General features: G+C 43.9%; 1 protein-coding gene across 1 annotated transcript in view; it reads left to right on the top strand.

Moving 5' to 3' along the window:
* Nucleotides 1–16,453, top strand: part of LEPR (leptin receptor) — a 64,732-nt gene extending 48,279 nt beyond the window's left edge. Inside the window, exons 10-19 of the mRNA XM_080623494.1 lie at nucleotides 1,968–2,167; nucleotides 3,664–3,812; nucleotides 4,033–4,192; nucleotides 4,273–4,355; nucleotides 6,119–6,335; nucleotides 8,636–8,818; nucleotides 9,357–9,452; nucleotides 9,732–9,834; nucleotides 10,174–10,249; nucleotides 15,232–16,453. Coding sequence (XP_080479620.1) covers nucleotides 1,968–2,167; nucleotides 3,664–3,812; nucleotides 4,033–4,192; nucleotides 4,273–4,355; nucleotides 6,119–6,335; nucleotides 8,636–8,818; nucleotides 9,357–9,452; nucleotides 9,732–9,834; nucleotides 10,174–10,249; nucleotides 15,232–16,059 — 2,095 coding nt within the window. The 3' untranslated portion in view covers nucleotides 16,060–16,453. The remainder of the gene's footprint in view (nucleotides 1–1,967; nucleotides 2,168–3,663; nucleotides 3,813–4,032; nucleotides 4,193–4,272; nucleotides 4,356–6,118; nucleotides 6,336–8,635; nucleotides 8,819–9,356; nucleotides 9,453–9,731; nucleotides 9,835–10,173; nucleotides 10,250–15,231) is intronic.
* The last annotated feature ends 639 nt before the right edge of the window (nucleotides 16,454–17,092 follow it).

Here is a 17,092-nt window from a genome sequence, read left to right as displayed (position 1 = left end):
GGGTTCAGAGTCAGATGATTATTCCCTCCCCACCCCTCCAAACCCAAACATTGCTCTTCTGTTATTTGGATCCTCTCTCAATTTTACGGTTTTGTGTGTTGCCTGTCTTTTTGAGATGAGTTATGGAAGCAAACCCTTTCTAGCTTGCAAGTACTGCTTGCAGCATGTAAGAGCTCATCTCAGTCTCCCCTCTGGCAGGTTAAAGCCATTCCCCTTGGCCTGTCCCTACAGGCCCTTGTCCCAAGCCCCTCTCCAGGTTTCCTGCAGCCCCTTTAGGCACTGGAGCTGCTCTCAGGTCTCCCCTTCAGGAGCCTTCTCTTGTCCAGGCTGCCCCAGCCCAGCTCTCTCAGCCTGGCTCCAGAGCAGAGCTGCTCCAGCCCTTGCAGCATCTCCATGCCCTCCTCTGCACTCGCTCCAACAGCTCCACGTCCCTCTTGTGCTGCTGCCCCAGAGCTGGATCAGGACTGCAGGGGGGGTCTCCCCAGAGCACAGTAGAGGGGCAGAATCACCACTGTTATCTGTATAAGATTCTGTTACATATTAGGAACAGAAATACAGAAAAAAATATGAATTTTTAAACCAAATGAAATAGGGGTTTTAATTACCTAACTTATTTGTAAGAGACATCACAAGTATGAAGGAATTGCTGGTATTTGCTTAGACATAGCAAGTCCTCATGGTAAATGTTAAAAGTTAGATGTGTCACATCACCATCAGACACATCCGGTTTTCTAGGAGACTGCAGCTATTCTTAATGACTGATGCAATTATGTCCTGCAGACGAAAGCCAATGTTCTGCAGTACATTGGTGTGATAGCTTTGCTCTTGATGTCTTATTTTGGTTGGGTTGTAACTACATCTTCCTCTACAGCCAGTGCTGCCAACAGAAACAGTGCAGAGATGATCATCCTGTAAATCCAGGGAATGCTGAGCTGAATCTTCAAAGCACAAGGCACCAATTTAATCACTATAAGCTATGTGGACAGGAAGAGATTCAGCTCAGTGTAACTTCTGTGGTTCAGTTGGATAACTAATCCCTATCTGGCCACTCTCACCACAAATCTAAGCTGGCCACAGAGCTTAGGAAAAATTAGGAGGAATCTGAGCACTTTCCATCACTGATAAGGTGTCTGGTGCTGTTTTACCCAGAGTCCAGCTCTCCTCTCTTCTGTTGCCAGATGAGATACTGTCTGTATGTGGGATTTCAATAGCACCCTCCATATTTTCTTATGGGATTTCCATCTCCTGGAGGCGTCACTGCCTGACTGATCCATGTGGCAGCTTTCCCCTGGATGCCCTTTGGTGTTTTGAAAGCCATATTCTCAGCTGGAGTAAATTCTTGGCTGGAGACCTGCCTTGCTATGTGTATTGCTAATAAACACCACTCAAGGAACGTGATTTAGATTTGAGGAGAGACTGAGATGAGCTCTTAGGCAGAAGCTCTTCCCTGTGAGGGTGCTGAGGCGTTGGCACAGGGTGCCCAGAGAAGCTGTGGCTGCCCCATCCCTGGCAGTGTTCAAGGCCAGGTTGGACACAGGGGCTTGGAGCAAGCTGCTCTAGTGGAAGGTGTCCCTGGTAGTGGGTTGGAACTGGATGAACTTTTCATTGTCTTCCAAGCCAAACCAGTCTGGATTTCTATAATTTATGAGTATTTAGAGGTGCCTGCTCTTCTTGTACCTCTTTCTTCCTATAATTAGTTTCTTACCAGAAGATTTCCACAGGGGAGAGCCTTCATGTTTTGCTTTATTCAGGCTAAGAGCCAAAGCTTTGAGGAGTAACACTGCAATGTTATTTGTCCAGTTTGTGCAGATTCAAGTTCAAGATCTTTCCAAATAATCATCAGAAAACCCCAGATGGTTCCAGTGACACCATTTATTTTAATTGCCTTCAGAGTTCTATTTTACTGATGCCACGGGCAGCTTAGAGTTGCAGTGTGTTAACTGAATGTGGTTTTTCTCTCTTTTAAGGAGCAGAATTTATTGTTCCGACTTTCCAAGTACATCTCCAAAATCAGAGGTGAAAGAATGTCATTTGCAGAAGAACCATTCTTACGAGTGCACATTTCAGCCTATTTTTCTTTTATCTGGATATACCATGTGGATAGAATTTAAGCACTTACTAGGAACACTTGAATCCTCACCAACTTGTGTCGTTCCAGCTGATGTGGGTAGGTCCAGATTCGTGCACGTCTTTCTTCACTTGTGACCTTGGATTTCATTCCTTATATGGTGTAGGTAAAGTACTTCTTCATAGCATTTTAACTCAATTAGATTGTGGAAAGAACATAAGAACATTAAAGCTTTGATATTGTCTTCTAAAAGATGTTGGATTAAATGATATTTCCATACCTTTGCTTGGCACAGGAGCAGATTGTAGCTGCAGCTAATACCTATAACATAAAACATCCAGTTTTGTGTGATTATCCTATAGGGAGTTTTGCAAAGAGATCTATAGAAAATGCAAGAGTTAGATTTAGGAACAAAGTCTCATTATGAAGGCTCTTGGTTGTGTTACGTTTCTGAAGTCTTTAAGTAGTTAAGTTTATACTTTGATGCAGCACTATATGTGTTACTTACAGAGTTATCTGTTTCCTTACAATCATAGGGACTGTCCATGCTCTTGCATGTATTTGCAAAGCTTCTTTTGTGACACAGAGCACTTATATTTATATAAAAGCAAGAGGCAGGGACAGTGTTTGAGTGTTTTCAAACACTGCAAAATGTGAAAACACTTATTATCTGCTCTGTGACTCAGAGCATTCATTGGACTCTATTTTTTGGACACAAAATTGAACAATATGTACAGAGAAAATATGGAAGCTGGAGCACAGAAGTGCTACATAAAATAAAGCAGAATAATAAAACACATCTATTATGTATGTGGAGAGCAGCTGTAGTGTTAGTCTGGGGTGGGCATGGCTGTGCTCTCAGTTGGCTGTGCCCTTTTGGATGGAGATGCTGGCTTTGGACAGTGCTGCACAGTGAGGAGCTGTAGCAGAACTTCAGGAGCCTGGTTTATTCAAGTCATCACTTGAAAGCAATAGAATTGCCCTACAGTGAATGAAAGGTGTTCTGTGTCGTGGCAAACCAAACCAGATTCATTCTAGCACCACCCAAAACTGAAAGCTTATTTTACTTGTTTTGTTATTTTCTCCTCACTCACCATCTGGTGGGCCAAAATAAGTTTTATATATATTTATAGATGTATAAAATCATTTGCTGTTTGTACCAGGGGAGGTACAAGGTGCTGGCACCAATATAAGCTATTGGGGTTTAGATTAAAATGAAATGTATTAAAACTTGCCCATGGATGATTACTTTGTTACTAAATGAAATGCTTATCCTGTCAGAAACTTTGATTTTGAGATTTCAACTTAAGATTTTCTTTGGTGATTTTACTTTGGGTCAAAATTGGATTGAATTTTCCATTAGACAAACATTGTCTTTCTCAGTCAGCAATGCTCTGTCTGCAGAGAATGATCCAGCCAGCCTGTGTTGGTGAATGGTTACATTTGCATTCTAGTCCAGCTTTACTTGAGATGGCAGAAGCCACAATGTGATACCTGCCACCCTTAGGGCAGAAGAAAATAACCCATGATAAGTGGATTTAATGAGGAATGTTCATCCAGACCTTATAGCCTTTCTTTTTCTTTCCATTTTCTAGTGAAGCTGCTTCCTCCCTCCAATGTTAAAGCAGAACTCACCAGGAATGTTGGGCTGCTGAATGTGAGCTGGACAAACCCTCTGTTTGCAAACAGTGATCTGAAATTTCAGATTCGGTATGCTGTGAACAGGGAGGAAATGATGTGGGAGGTACTGTCTCTTTTAATCTAGATCATGGGTTGATGCAGTGTTGTCACTGAGTGTGTTAACTGGGTTTAAGTGGAATTTGTGGCATGCAGTGAATCATGGTTATAATGGTTGTTACAGATTAATTCACTTTCTCATTGGATTCGTTTTCAGGAATTCTGACTCTGACAGATGCTAAAACAGCCTTTTGTTCTTACTCAGCCTGTTTTGACTTCTGTTACAGCTTTATGAAGTTTCAAATGCACCCACAAGATCAGCTGTGATAGAAGTTCAGAACCTTTGTGTTGAGTATGTCATTCAGGTCCGGTGCAGGGAGCTGGATGGATCAGGCTACTGGAGCAACTGGAGCAGATCAGCCTATACCCTTGTAAAAGATATCAAAGGTAGCTGTGCTTTCAGAGTGCATTCTTTGGGGCCGTGCAACTTCAGACTGAAGAGTGACACTGTTCTTTCAAAACTGCAGCTCCCTTACAGGGCCCTGAATTTTGGAGGATTATTACTGAAGATCCAGCAAGGAGGCAGAAGAATGTTACACTCCTGTGGAAGGTGAGAACAATTCACAGAATCACAGAATGATTGGGGTTGGAAGGGACCTCTGGAGATCATCTAGTCCAACCCTCCTGCCTAACGCAGGTTCATCACCAGCAGGTTGCACAGGATCACATCCTGGTGGGTTTTAAATGTCTCTAGAGAGAGAGAGTCCACAACCACCTGGGCAGCCTGTTCCAGTGCTCTGCCACCTTCATGGTAAAGAATTTTTTCCTCATATTCAGATGGACTTTTTGTGTTTCAGTCTGTGCCTGTTGCCCTTTATCCTGTGCCTGGGCACCACTGAAAAGAGTCTGGCTCCATCCTCTTGACAGCCGCCCTTAAAATATTTTACGCATAGATTTGTCTCTTTTGGACTTAGCAATCGGCCTATGTACTAGGTTGGACACAAACCAGTAGCAGCAACAAGACCATCTGAATTTATGCCTGACATATGCCTGACTCGAACCAAAGGCCTAATTCTCCATTTTGGTCTTTCACTTTGATCCAAACCGCATAGGTAGAATTGCCAGAAAGGGAGTATGATGAGCACGTTTCCCTGGGAGGCAAAGCTGGGCAGTCACTGCTTATCGAGCTTCACTTGGGATGTGACTTCTTTTGAGTTATTACCTCTTGCTTGACTAATACTGGAGGCAAGTGGAGGATGCTGGTGAATACTGACTAATACTGTGATACAGTGGGAGGTGGGTTTGTCTTCTTTGCTCAATCAGCCTGTCTAGGACTTTACTCCCTTCTGGTTTTATTCTCTTTATTCTCTCCTGCACCTTACTGGCACACGTTGAGCTAATCTTGTACCCTAATCATTACCAAGTTCATAGTAATGCAGTAGGACAAGAACTTTCCTAGTGCTGTGTGGTTGGTTGTGAGTTGGATGAGGCATACACTGGCCGCAGGCATGTTCCACACTTGGGAAGCTCACAGGCCAACCACCTGAACTGATGTTTGTAGCGTGGACCCATCTGAGGTCCAGTTACCTGCACCGCAGCCGTGTTGGAACTGTACATGAGGCTGCATCACAGCCATGGGGAGCATCCCGTTGTTCCTGATGTCTTACAGTCCTCACTACAGGAGAGCCCTCAGATCTCCAGGCAAGCTACAAGTTTCCTTGCCTTTGTGTGGAGACCTCTACTTTCAGTGTTAGTTACACAAATGCTATGAAACAGACTAAATATGAAATTTGCTCTTAATACTCGGAAGAAAGAGTAACATGGAATCACAGACTGCCATTTAGAATGAGGTGCAGTCTTTAGCTGCCAAGTTCTGCTGACTGAGATCCCTGAGAAGAATGTGCCACTGACTCCTAGGGAGCTGCCTGTACAAGCACCACTGCAACTGCACGTAAACTGGGCACAGTGAAAAGGTTAACGCAGGACAGAGAAAAAAGCATATCCGTGACTACTCACTCCTGTTTGCCCATGTGTAGTGTGCAAACAGTCATCTGTTCTGTTTTCTCCGTCCTGAAAAAGACTTAACATGAAACAGTGAGTTACTAGAGGAGTCTGAAAGCTTGTATTTCTTTGTGCTCCCTTCTTCCTCCTGGAAAGACAGCAAGCAATTGTGTCAGATCTCAGGGAGGGAGATAGAAGGAATCAAGTCTTTAGATAGACTACAGAGCCTTTGCTAAAAGGACAGTAGACAGCCTATAGAATATCTTTACTGGATCATGTTTTCTTAACATTGGAACGATGCCTTTTGCCCAAATAACATTTGCTTTTGAAATCAAAGGCTGGGAGATTAATTTATGCCAATATTTGCTGCAGCCACTGATGAAGAGTCACTCCTTGTGCAGCGTGAGTCGATACGTTATACAGCATCAGACATCAGGAAACACCACGTGGTCAGAGTATGTTGACAATGGCACTACCTGTTCATTTCCATGGACTGAACACACACACACCATTACTGTTCTGGCCATGAATTCAGTTGGAGTTTCTTCAGTTAATTTTAATTTAACTCTATCCCAGCAAATGAGCACAGGTAAGAAACACCTATTAGTGACCATTTTGAGATGTGGAAAATGCTGGGGATTGTTGTGATGCTTTTGGACAAAGCTTTCTTTATAATCAAATTCCCTTTCTTAGGATAAAAAATGTTCTGTGATGATACATTCAGCTGTATATGGGAAACAGATTCTCACCAACAGAGCTAGTTGGAAAATGAGATTTCCATTGCATGAAAACCTTAATGACCTTTGGGTTGGGAAAAGAGTTGGCTGTTACTTTCCACTAGCAGAATCTAAAATAATTAATCAAAGAATAAGAAATTCTTACTGTAGAACTGATCTTTCATTTACTTTGTCTTAGGAACACCCAACATTCCTGCTAGGGACTGTTTGGTTGTTTCCAAAATGATATATGGTCTTGTTTCTCTGGCTGCTCACCTGAGGGGCTGCCAGAGTACATAGTTCGAGAGGTTTGGCTTTACTTCCTGAGCAGCCTGTCATTGATTCAGCTGCTTTATTGGTTCACTCTGCTTTACTAATGAAGTAAAGCCTGTTGCACTGAAATACTTCAATTGTGTAACATTCACGTGCAAATATATCCTGTGGGAAACATCACTGCAGCCTATTTGGAAAACTTTTCTGCTCTGATGCTATTTTACAAGCGTTATTATGGATAAAATTCTTTCTGATACTGTGTGTAAATGTGCTCTGGAAACCCTGTGGTTGGTAGCAGATGTCATGGGAAGCCTTTGTCCAGCTGGATTGTTACCTTGGTGTATTACTTAGACTCAGTAGCATTTACCTTACACGGCTCTCCGTGTGTTCTTTACTATTTAAATGTTGACAGTTCAGTAGATGTTGATAGTTTTTTTTTTTGTTAAAGGAGTTATAGTTACGGAAGTGCACATGAGAATCAGGATGTTTGTTTGATGTCTGGTACGAAACTTGATATGTTTAATGTTCAGGACTAGTTGGTGTGAACCAAGCTGTGCTGGCTTAAAGAGAAATATGCTTGCTTATGTGAACTAGAGACCTGGCTTTATTATATAGAAGACAATTAAACAAGGAAATGATAAATGAACAGGTTGCCCAGAGAAGCTGTGGCTGCTCCATCCCTGGCAGTGTTCAAGGCCAGATTGGACACAGGGGCTTGGAGCAAGCTGCTCCAGTGGAAGGTGTCCCTGACCGTGGCAGGGGGTTGGAACTGAATGAGCTGTAAGGTCCCTTCAGCCCAAACCAGTCTGGGATTCATGTGCTGAAACCATAGCAGTCACCCATATGCATGTAGTTTGCAGTAGACACATCTCCTGCTTAACCCATCATCATAGAATCATAGAATAGTGTCGTGGTTTAAGCCCAGGCCGTAAATCAGAACCACGAAGTCCACTTCCCCCCCCACCTTTCTTCCCTCTGCTTCTGGATGTACAGGGAGGAGAATCAAAAGAATGCAACTCCCACGGGTTGAGATAAGAACAGTTTAATAACTAAGGTATAACACAAATCACTACTGCTACCACTAATAGTAATAATGATAAAGGAAATAACAAGCAAGAGAATACAACCACTCACCAACCGGTACCTCACCCCCACCCTGCCATGATCCAGCCCTTCCGGGAACTCTCCGTTCTACATCCTGGGCATGACGTGCTATGGTATGGAATACCTCTTTGGCTAGTTTGGGTCAGGTGTCCTGTCCCTGCTTCCTCCCAGCTTCCCCTCCTCCCTGGCAGAGCATGAGACTCACAAAGTCCTTGGTCAGGGTAAACATTCTGACCAGTAACTGAAAACATCGGCTTTATCAATATTTTTCCCAGGCCGAAAGTCAAAACCACAGCACTGCAGCAGCTACTGAGAAGAAGAAAAACTGACTGCTGCTGCTGAACCCAGGACAAATAGTTAGAGTTGGAAAGGACCTTGAGATCATCTAGTTCCAACCCCCCTGCCATGGGCAGGGACACCTCACACTAAACCATGCCACCCAAGGCCTCATCCAACCTGGCCTTGAACACTGCCAAGGATGGAGCATTCACAACCTCCCTGGGCAACCCATTCCAGTGCCTCACCACCCTCACAGTAAAGAATTTCTTCCTTAGATCCAATCTAAACTTCCCCTGTTTCAGTTTGAACCCGTTACCCCTTGTCCTGTCACTACAGTCCCTGATGAAGAGTCCCTCCCCAGCATCCTTGTAGGCCCCCTTCAGATACTGGAAGGCTGCTCTGAGGTCTCCACGCAGCCTTCTCTTCTCCAGGCTGAACAGCCCCAACTTTCTCAGCCTGTCTCCATACGCATCATCTCGCCTCTGCTCACATTACTGGTTTCTCTTTGCCCTGTCAGTGAGTGTTGTGCGGTCCCTCAGCGCTTACCCAGTGAACAGCACTTGTGTGATTCTGCTCTGGACACTCTCCCCTCAAATATACGTGATAACGTCTTTTATTATTGAGTGGAAGAACCTTAACAAAGAAGAGGAGATGAAATGGGTGCGAGTTCCTCCAAATATCAGTAAATATTACATTTATGGTGAGTGTGCGCTGGAAAATAGAATATATTATGTTAATATGGAGCAGCGAGATGGGACATTACTGAGCTCTGTGAATCCTTTTCCCCCTCTCTGTTTCTCATTTATGATAATGACCAGCAGAGCAATTCCTAATCATCATTAGAGCACCGACTGTAAAGGATTGACTGCTGCATTTATAATCAGGTTAACAAAGATTGAAGCTCAGGAGTGCGTTCATTTTTTGGCAGTCCAAAAAAATCAGCTCTGGAATATTGAATACACCAGCTAATATCTAAGTTAATGTGTTCATTCCATTTGCATTTTGGCTTTAATCTAAAAATCTTTTACAATAGCTCCATAAAGGTGTTAATTCCATGGCAGAATAATGCTAGATTGTCCTGTATAGATTAATGGGTTTAATCTTCTGATATTAAAGTATGTATCTATAAAAGACGGCTTTCATTATTCCCCTCTCTTTGCTGATCTGAGCGTCTGTGGAGGTGCTTGTTTAAAAGTAGGATAAAGTTGTGATTCAGGAGGTTGATTTCCTCTTTCCAGATCACTTTATCCTGATCGAGAAGTACCAGTTCAGCCTGTATCCTGTGTTTGCTGGAGGAGTTGGCAAACCTGGAGCAACGGATCAGTTTACCAAAGGTGACTTGCAGGATCTTTCTCCATGCTGTTTATGAAATAGGAGCTTGTAAAAGTAACATTTAAATGCAGGAGAAGCCTGTATCTTACCAGAAAAACATGTCAGTTTTATTTATATTTGTATATGTATAGATTGTCAGTTTAATTATATTTGTAATTATAATTGTAATATAACTGTGTGTAATTATAATTGTAATATAACTATGGACAATGATTTAGATGCAAACTACTTGTACACAGACAAACTGACTGCATTATTAACTGAATCCCTTTAATTTCCAGCTGGATATGAAAATGAGAACAATGCCAACCTCTATGTGGTTCTGCCAATAGTCATTTCAACCTCAGTTTTGTTGCTTGGAGCACTGCTGGTTTCACACCAAAGGTGGGTTGTTGATTGTCATCTCAAAGGCCCAGAGGCCTTCAGAGGAAGGTGATGCAGCTTAGGGGATGCCTCGGTGCTGAACTGGTGGGCAGGATATTTCTGGGGAAAGCTAGGGATTATTTATGCATATTTTTGATGTACTGTACTGAAAGGCAGTGGACTGTGGAATACAGCACCCAGAATTGAGTGCAGTCCTGTTACCTTGTGAAAATGTCGTTGTCACAGTGCTCTGGATAAGTAAAACTGCACAGATTCCTTTCCTGACACAGCAGAGGGGAATGAGAGCAGTACAGAGAATGTGAGACCAGTACCAACTCCAGGATTTACCTCATGTTTCAGGATGAAGAAGCTGTTTTGGGAAGATGTTCCAAACCCCAAGAACTGCTCCTGGGCACAAGGAGTTAATTTTCAGAAGGTGTGTATTCCCCTAGTGATGTCTCTTCCCCCACCCCACTGCTCTGACTGCTGTTGGGTAGACCAGACCCTGCCTGAGCTACTGGATGAAGCCACTTGAGCCTCTGAAGTTACCAATGCAGTGCTTCTCTTGGCTGTAGAGAGCTCATATCTGGGACCAGGCCAGGACCAGAGATTGACATCTCTTTTGAAAGTAGATGGTGTTTAAATTTCAGGGCAATCAGTAAATCAGTTGCAGAATCCCATGGATGTAGTGCTTGTGCACCTCAGTGAGTGCCACAAGTGTATCAAAGGCCAAATTCTTTGCTGGGATAAACAGCCTGTGATTTGGGTGCTGTGGTGGATTATAGAGTCTTCATGTGGGCTTAGCAGTAGACCAAGCCTCTCATGGTCCCAGCATCCAACATTGTGCAATCACTGAGATAATAATCCAAATTCAGGCCTGTTACTTCTAAAAGAAAGAACATCTAATGGCAGAAGATTTTTCAGGTATTTAATTCGCATTCCCCAGTGAAGGTTTTTCTCATCTTTTATTTCATAGCATGATTTGGGTTGGAGGGGGCTTTGAAGCTCATCCAGCTCCAACCCCTGCCACGGGCAGGGACCCCTTCCACTAGAGCAGCTTGCTCCAAGCCCCTGTGTCCAACCTGGCCTTGAACACTGCCAGGGATGGGGCAGCCACAGCTTCTCTGGGCACCCTGTGCCAGCGCCTCAGCACCCTCACAGAGAAGAGCTTCTGCCTAAGAGCTCATCTCAGTCTCCCCTCTGGCAGGTTCAAGCCATTCCCCTTGGCCTGTCCCTACAGGCCCTTGTCCAAAGCCCTTTGCCAGGTTTCTTGTTGGCCCTTTTAAGCACTGGAGCTGCTCGAAGGTCTCCTCTTAAGGAGCCTTCTCTTCTCCAGGCTGACCCAGCCCAGCTCTCTCAGCCTTTCATTTCACTTAAACAGGGAATGGACGTTCTTTGAAGTCTGATCATGATCAGTGCCTGCTGAACCACTGGGCCAGCTTCCAGGCTTTCTATACAGAATTGTTAGAAGAATATTATATTTCTAGTCAGCAGACAGGAAGCACAGATGCAACACTGAGTTGTTTAAATATAATGAGTCCTGGGAGTAACTTGATCAAAAATCTAAAATGCCCTTGGAAAAATGAGGAGCAAAACCAAGCCCCAGTTTGTCACTTGCACAGGCAGAAACACTTACTTTGGATTTGGTGGTTTCAAGTTTTCTTTGCTGCTCTGCAGACTGGCAAAGGGCTGAATCCTCTCAAGCCCTGGTTCTCAGAAGGAGTTGGGAGAGCCCAGCCCTTCCTAGAATGCAGCCCAGGAAGCAGAGACATCAGATTGGTTTGGAATTTATCCAGCTTGAGTGCAAGATCTGCCCAGTTACAGCTCCCAGCTCCACTTGAAAGTAGTTTCTTGTTCTAATTGAGTATTTGTTCTAATCGAGAGCCAGCTTGGGAGTTTCCACTGACTCCAGGCACATCAAAGTGATCAAATCTCTATTCACACAAGTACTTGGTTGTCCCATTATGGTCTTTTGAGCTTTTTGTATGCATTTGGGTGCAGCAGCAACTCAGAGAATGCAGAAACTGGGTGTGTTTTGTGCCTTACTGAGCTTTTTATTTGCTTGCTTTTCCCTGGAAATACCAGTGTGCATGTTACTTATACAGCTTCTTCATTTGCTATCATTTAAACATGCAGCCACCCCAGTGCAGGTGCATGAATAATCTCTAACATTCAATCTGTACTCAGAAAAGAGGCCAGAAATCCTCAAGGAGGATGTGATTTTGGTGGTAGGTGGAAGGGGTCTGTGAGTGTATCTTAATTGGAGGGGTATGAGTAGCACCAGCACAACTGTATTTGTCTGATCTTCATCTATAGCAAAAGGAGTTCATGACAATCTTCACTGTCCCCACCTGCAGAGGGGCATGAAGTTTGCATGTTGGATTTAGCACATTTGGAAATGATTCTTCTTACTGACTGGTTGAGCTGAAAGAAGGGTATTAAAGTTGATGAAGTTCTAACTAGGAAGGGAGGGTGAAGCTGACACCCTGGTGAGCCTGCGCCATATCCATATGCCTGGCCCCATAATTTATGGGGAAAAAATGATGGAAGATGAAAGGAAGTGAAGTTTGACATGCTTTTTGACAGCTTGTGCAGTAGGATGGATGCCTGTTCCATGCCTTGTACTAACCTCACTGGGAAATGTTAACTGCACTCAAAGCACAGGGCATGTCCTCAGGTTGGCATCTCTCACTCGTGAATGTCCAAGGCTGGAACATGTTCTTTGAAACCAGGTTTTTGGAGCCAAATCCTGCTTTTTTGTATGTGTGGATGGAATTTCCTGGACAAAAAGCAGTGTACAGCCCACATGTGATATTTTTCCTTAGTTGTGATAAGCACTGATTACATAAATAGCCTCTATACCACTGCTGGGAACTTCTGATGTCATTCTGAAGGCATTTGATGTGGAACTCCTGTCTTGTCCTGGTACACAGCCGTATTAAATCATCTGATCTTTACTTTGCATATTCAATATCTCACATTTGGTACTCCAGAACCGCATTTGTAGACTATTTTATCCTGATTGTATTGCTCATAGCAGCAAGATGGTGTTTAAGGTCCTTCCAACCCAAACCATTCTATGAATCTATGAATCCTAATCTAAACCAGGCAGTCTTGCCTCTAGACTCTGTCTTGCAAGCCTTTACATGTATGCATAATGTCAAAAATCATAAAAATTCCTCTTATCTGCTCAATAAAATAGTAAATAAAAAAGCTGTAGGGACCTCCTGTAATGTTGGAGAAATGACTTAGACACGACTACAGATTATTTTACAGGGAAATTAATACTAAACTTGCAAAGACTCATGTGTATCTAAATTATCCTGCTGTGTCCATGGGCTAATCTGCAACGTGTGGAGTTAAATGTATGGGAAAGTCCAAATCTGGTCATGGCAGAATTAGGCCAGTAGCATACTCTGATGTATCTGCGTTTAGCAGCTGGAGTGCAAAGTAATTTTGACCTGAACCCAGCTCAGGCTTCCAGCTCAGAGGTAGCCTGGGGCTTCCGAGACAAATACAGCTTAAACCCTAGAATGAACAGGAGAGCAAAGTACAACCTTGTTTGATACTCCTGTTTGGTTGGATCTCAGTTCATCTGCTGGGCAAAGTTTGGGAGCTGGTGACTGACTTTTCCAAAGTATGGAACTACTTTGCCTGTTGTTTAACACAGTTGGTGTCCAGATTATATTGCACATGCTTCTGCTATGGAAATCCAGCACTGTTCTCCCAGCTTACTAAGTAATTGTGAGATGAGAGAGTTCTACATCTTCTCAGGACATTGGAATATGTGTTAGACTGGACTAAGTACCTGACATGTTTTAATAAGTGATGTGACATGTTTTAAGAAGAGATGGTGGCCTTTGCCAAGCAGCACACGTGCCTCTGAATGGAATGTATTTAATCCTTGCAGGCAATATTATCTACCTTTGTGTTTTCTGTGCATTTATAAGAGTGGATGCGAGTGCTGGTGTGAGGAAGCACACATCTTTTAAAAGGAATATAAACCATCTCTGTTGAAGATAAACCGGATGCTGTTTGTAGGAGGGCAGGTATATTGGAAGGAAATGGGGGGGCTTGGTTGTTAAAAGCTTCCTCTTAACAGACAGAGGGGAGATTGAGATGAGCTCTTAGGCAGAAGCTCTTCCCTGTGAGGGTGCTGAGGCGCTGGCACAGGGTGCCCAGAGAAGCTGTGGCTGCCCCATCCCTGGCAGTGTTCAAGGCCAGGTTGGACACAGGGGCTTGGAGCAAGCTGCTCTAGTGGAAGGTGTCCCTGCCCGTGGCAGGGGTTGGAGCTGGAGGAGCTTTAAGGTCTCTTCCAACTCAAACCAGGCTGGGATTCTGTGATTCCTGTTAATATGTGTCTCCCATTTGAAAATGCCGTTGGGGGCAGTCAGTATACACTGATTGGCTGTGGATGTGTCAGTGTCAAAGCAGAGAAACCCTGAGAGGGAAGATCACTTTCACCAGACAATACCAGTTACGATTATTACAGCCTGGTGTATACAGATAGTAGCAGCCTGCAGCTTATTTCAATAGCCTGATAATGTTATATGCAGTTACTGACATCATTTTGAAGAGGAGGAGAGATTCCGGTGCACAGATTGGTTTCAGTGTAGGAAGATGATGGACTTGTGAGCAGCAGGTACCAGAGCAGTTAGACACTAGCTCACCAGCTTTGCCAAATGCGGGCCTAGGTGCTACCAATAGCTAGTCTAGACTAAAGCTAGGAGAAGTAGTATAGACTCTTCTCTAATTGCAAACTAGTCTAAGTATTTTGACATGTTTCTAGTTGTTTTGGCAGCTTTCCTGCTGTAAAACATGGTTTGCGGAAACGGTTTCTATTTGGTTTGCCTTGAATTCGTTAGGAAATACAGGGTTTTCAAGTGAATTCTCCTCTGTAGCTAGGAGACCCACTTCATGCTGTTGTATGTTTTATGTGCATATATACTAGGTAGTAGTAAAGCATATGTTTCTCCAAAATAAATGTGTTTCTCTTTGTGCAGTTCAAACCTACAGCTCCTGTTCTGATGAGAATGCTCTAAAAATGCTATAGAAAGGCTGAATTTGACCCCAAATATATAACCCTAGCAGGGAAAGTTCCTTTAGATGATGTGTAAATGATGCAGTCTATGAGTTATACAACCTAAATAAGAAGCCAGGGATGTTTAAGGGTACACCTAACACAGGGTAAGCAGAACACTTGCTTTGCAGCACTTGACACACCAACAGCTTCTCATGTCTTTGTCTTGTCCTTGGTCTTAACTTACACACAGACATAAAGAGAAGAGGGCAATGTGGTTTAGAGGATTTTCAGCAATATACTCATACTAAAGCTATGGGGGGTTTGTCTGTGATTCTTAACATCAGCAGCTTAATCCTGAACTAAAACTGAGCATTAAAATCTATCTTCTCTTCTAGCCTGAAACTTTCGAGCATCTCTTCATCAAGCACCCCGAAGCAATGTCATTTGAGCCTCTTCTTCTGGAACCAGCAATAGTGCTAGAAGACATCAGTGTTACTGAAGTGTTGAAAAAGGAAGACTCTCAAGACTTTTTAGTCATTGATTCCATGTTTACAACACCACAAGACTCTGCACATGACTCTGCTTGCTCCAGCAGCCATTTCCATAGTAGCAGCTTCTCTGAGAGCTCCCACGATGGCCAAAGCAGTGCAGAAGTGACAGGGGAGTCTGATATTAAATATGCTACTGTCCTCAGTAGCTCCAGATTAAGTGGGCTTTATGAACACAAAGGGAGGCCAAGAAGTTGCTTTGATAGATGCCTCTTAGCTGAAGACTCCTCAGCTACAGGCTCCTTCTCAAGCACCCCCTGGGTGGTGGGAAACGGGACATTTCTGGTACTCCCTGATGCTCCCATCAGGCAGCCCAAGACTCACTCCCTGTCCCTCATCTCTTCAGAGGGATTTTCAGAGCCTTCAGATCATGATGATGCTTTCCCAGATGGGGACAGCCCTGAGCAGAGCTTATGTTACCTGGGAGTAACGTCACTGGGAAAAAGGGAGAATGACATTTTCTTAACAGACAGCTCCGGAGTGATGTGTCAGTTGCCTGCAATGGATCTGCTCCAGGATGGGGGGGTTCTGCAGCACACACCACCTCATTTAAATGCCTTTATCCAAAGCAGCCTTCAGTACAAAGTCATCTTGCCATACAGGCCACAGTTCCAGATGAGTGCAGCCAAGGTGCCTGAGAGCACGGAGAAGACCTCTGAAGTCACCACACCATGACTTGATGCACTTACCGGTATTTTAGGTGTTGGTATGTTCTCCTGTTTTCCCTTTGCTGACTTGTTGCAGGAGTTCTCCTGATTTGAAGCTGGGTAACTGGTTCTGTATTTGAGTGCCAGGGGTTTAGCAGGAAGAAATTCCATTTCTTCACCTATTTTTCAAATGGGGGGCCTTGCTTTTGGGATTTGTTTGTGTTCAAACTAGCCTCTGGTGCCACAATCTCTGTGTCGTGCCTGTCAGGTGTATGTGCGAGCACTCCAGTGAAGAACGGCACTTGGAACTGGACTCAGTGCCATGGACATTCAGGTGAAAGGACTGGATGTGATCCCAACGGACTGTGTTTTCCATAGCAGAGTGTGTCTGTTGGCAGCACAGATCCACACACACATCTCTTCTCTCCTCAAACATTGCAGCGAACTGTCCTGAAAGAGCTTGTTCTTGGTTTAGGGTTTGCTTTGGGACCTCAAGGGCAAGACAGGAAGGAGTGAGCTAACATGGAGGTTGAAATATGTACATGTGAGGTGTTTTTTGGGGGGGAAGGCTGGCATGAGTCATTTCCCTGGGAATGATTTGTGACACTGAGTGCAACAGAGTGAGTTGACCTGGATGTGGTGCAGACTCCAGGCTACGATACACTTAAGCTGGTGGGAAATGGATGCACTCTACAAATTCCAAACATAATTGTTAGGCTTTTTTCCTCCCGGATCCTGATGTATTTATTGCTGAGCTGACATCTGGGTTAAACAGAGCTTGTGAATACACAAATGGTCCCCATGAAAAAGCAGTGGGAACACTGTGTTTCCGCTGCTGGAAGGGAGGCCCTGATCAAGGACAGCTAACCTGTGGCTGCTGTTACAGGGTCTCTTTTAAAGTGAGTTGAAAACAGTCATCAGCAGCATCAAAGAGCATCATGAGGTCAGAGGAAAGACTCAAAACTCTTGTGGCTGCCTTAATTGTGGGGTGTTATCCAGGTAAAACCATGTACTTGGAAGTAAAACGTCCATGTTCTTCTTGTTGAACAAGTACAAATGGT

Source organism: Psittacula echo (genome assembly GCF_963264785.1).
Source record: "Psittacula echo genome assembly, chromosome: 7".
In the NCBI taxonomy this organism is placed as follows: domain Eukaryota; kingdom Metazoa; phylum Chordata; class Aves; order Psittaciformes; family Psittacidae; genus Psittacula; species Psittacula echo.
This window is presented reverse-complemented; position numbering and strand designations above follow the sequence as displayed.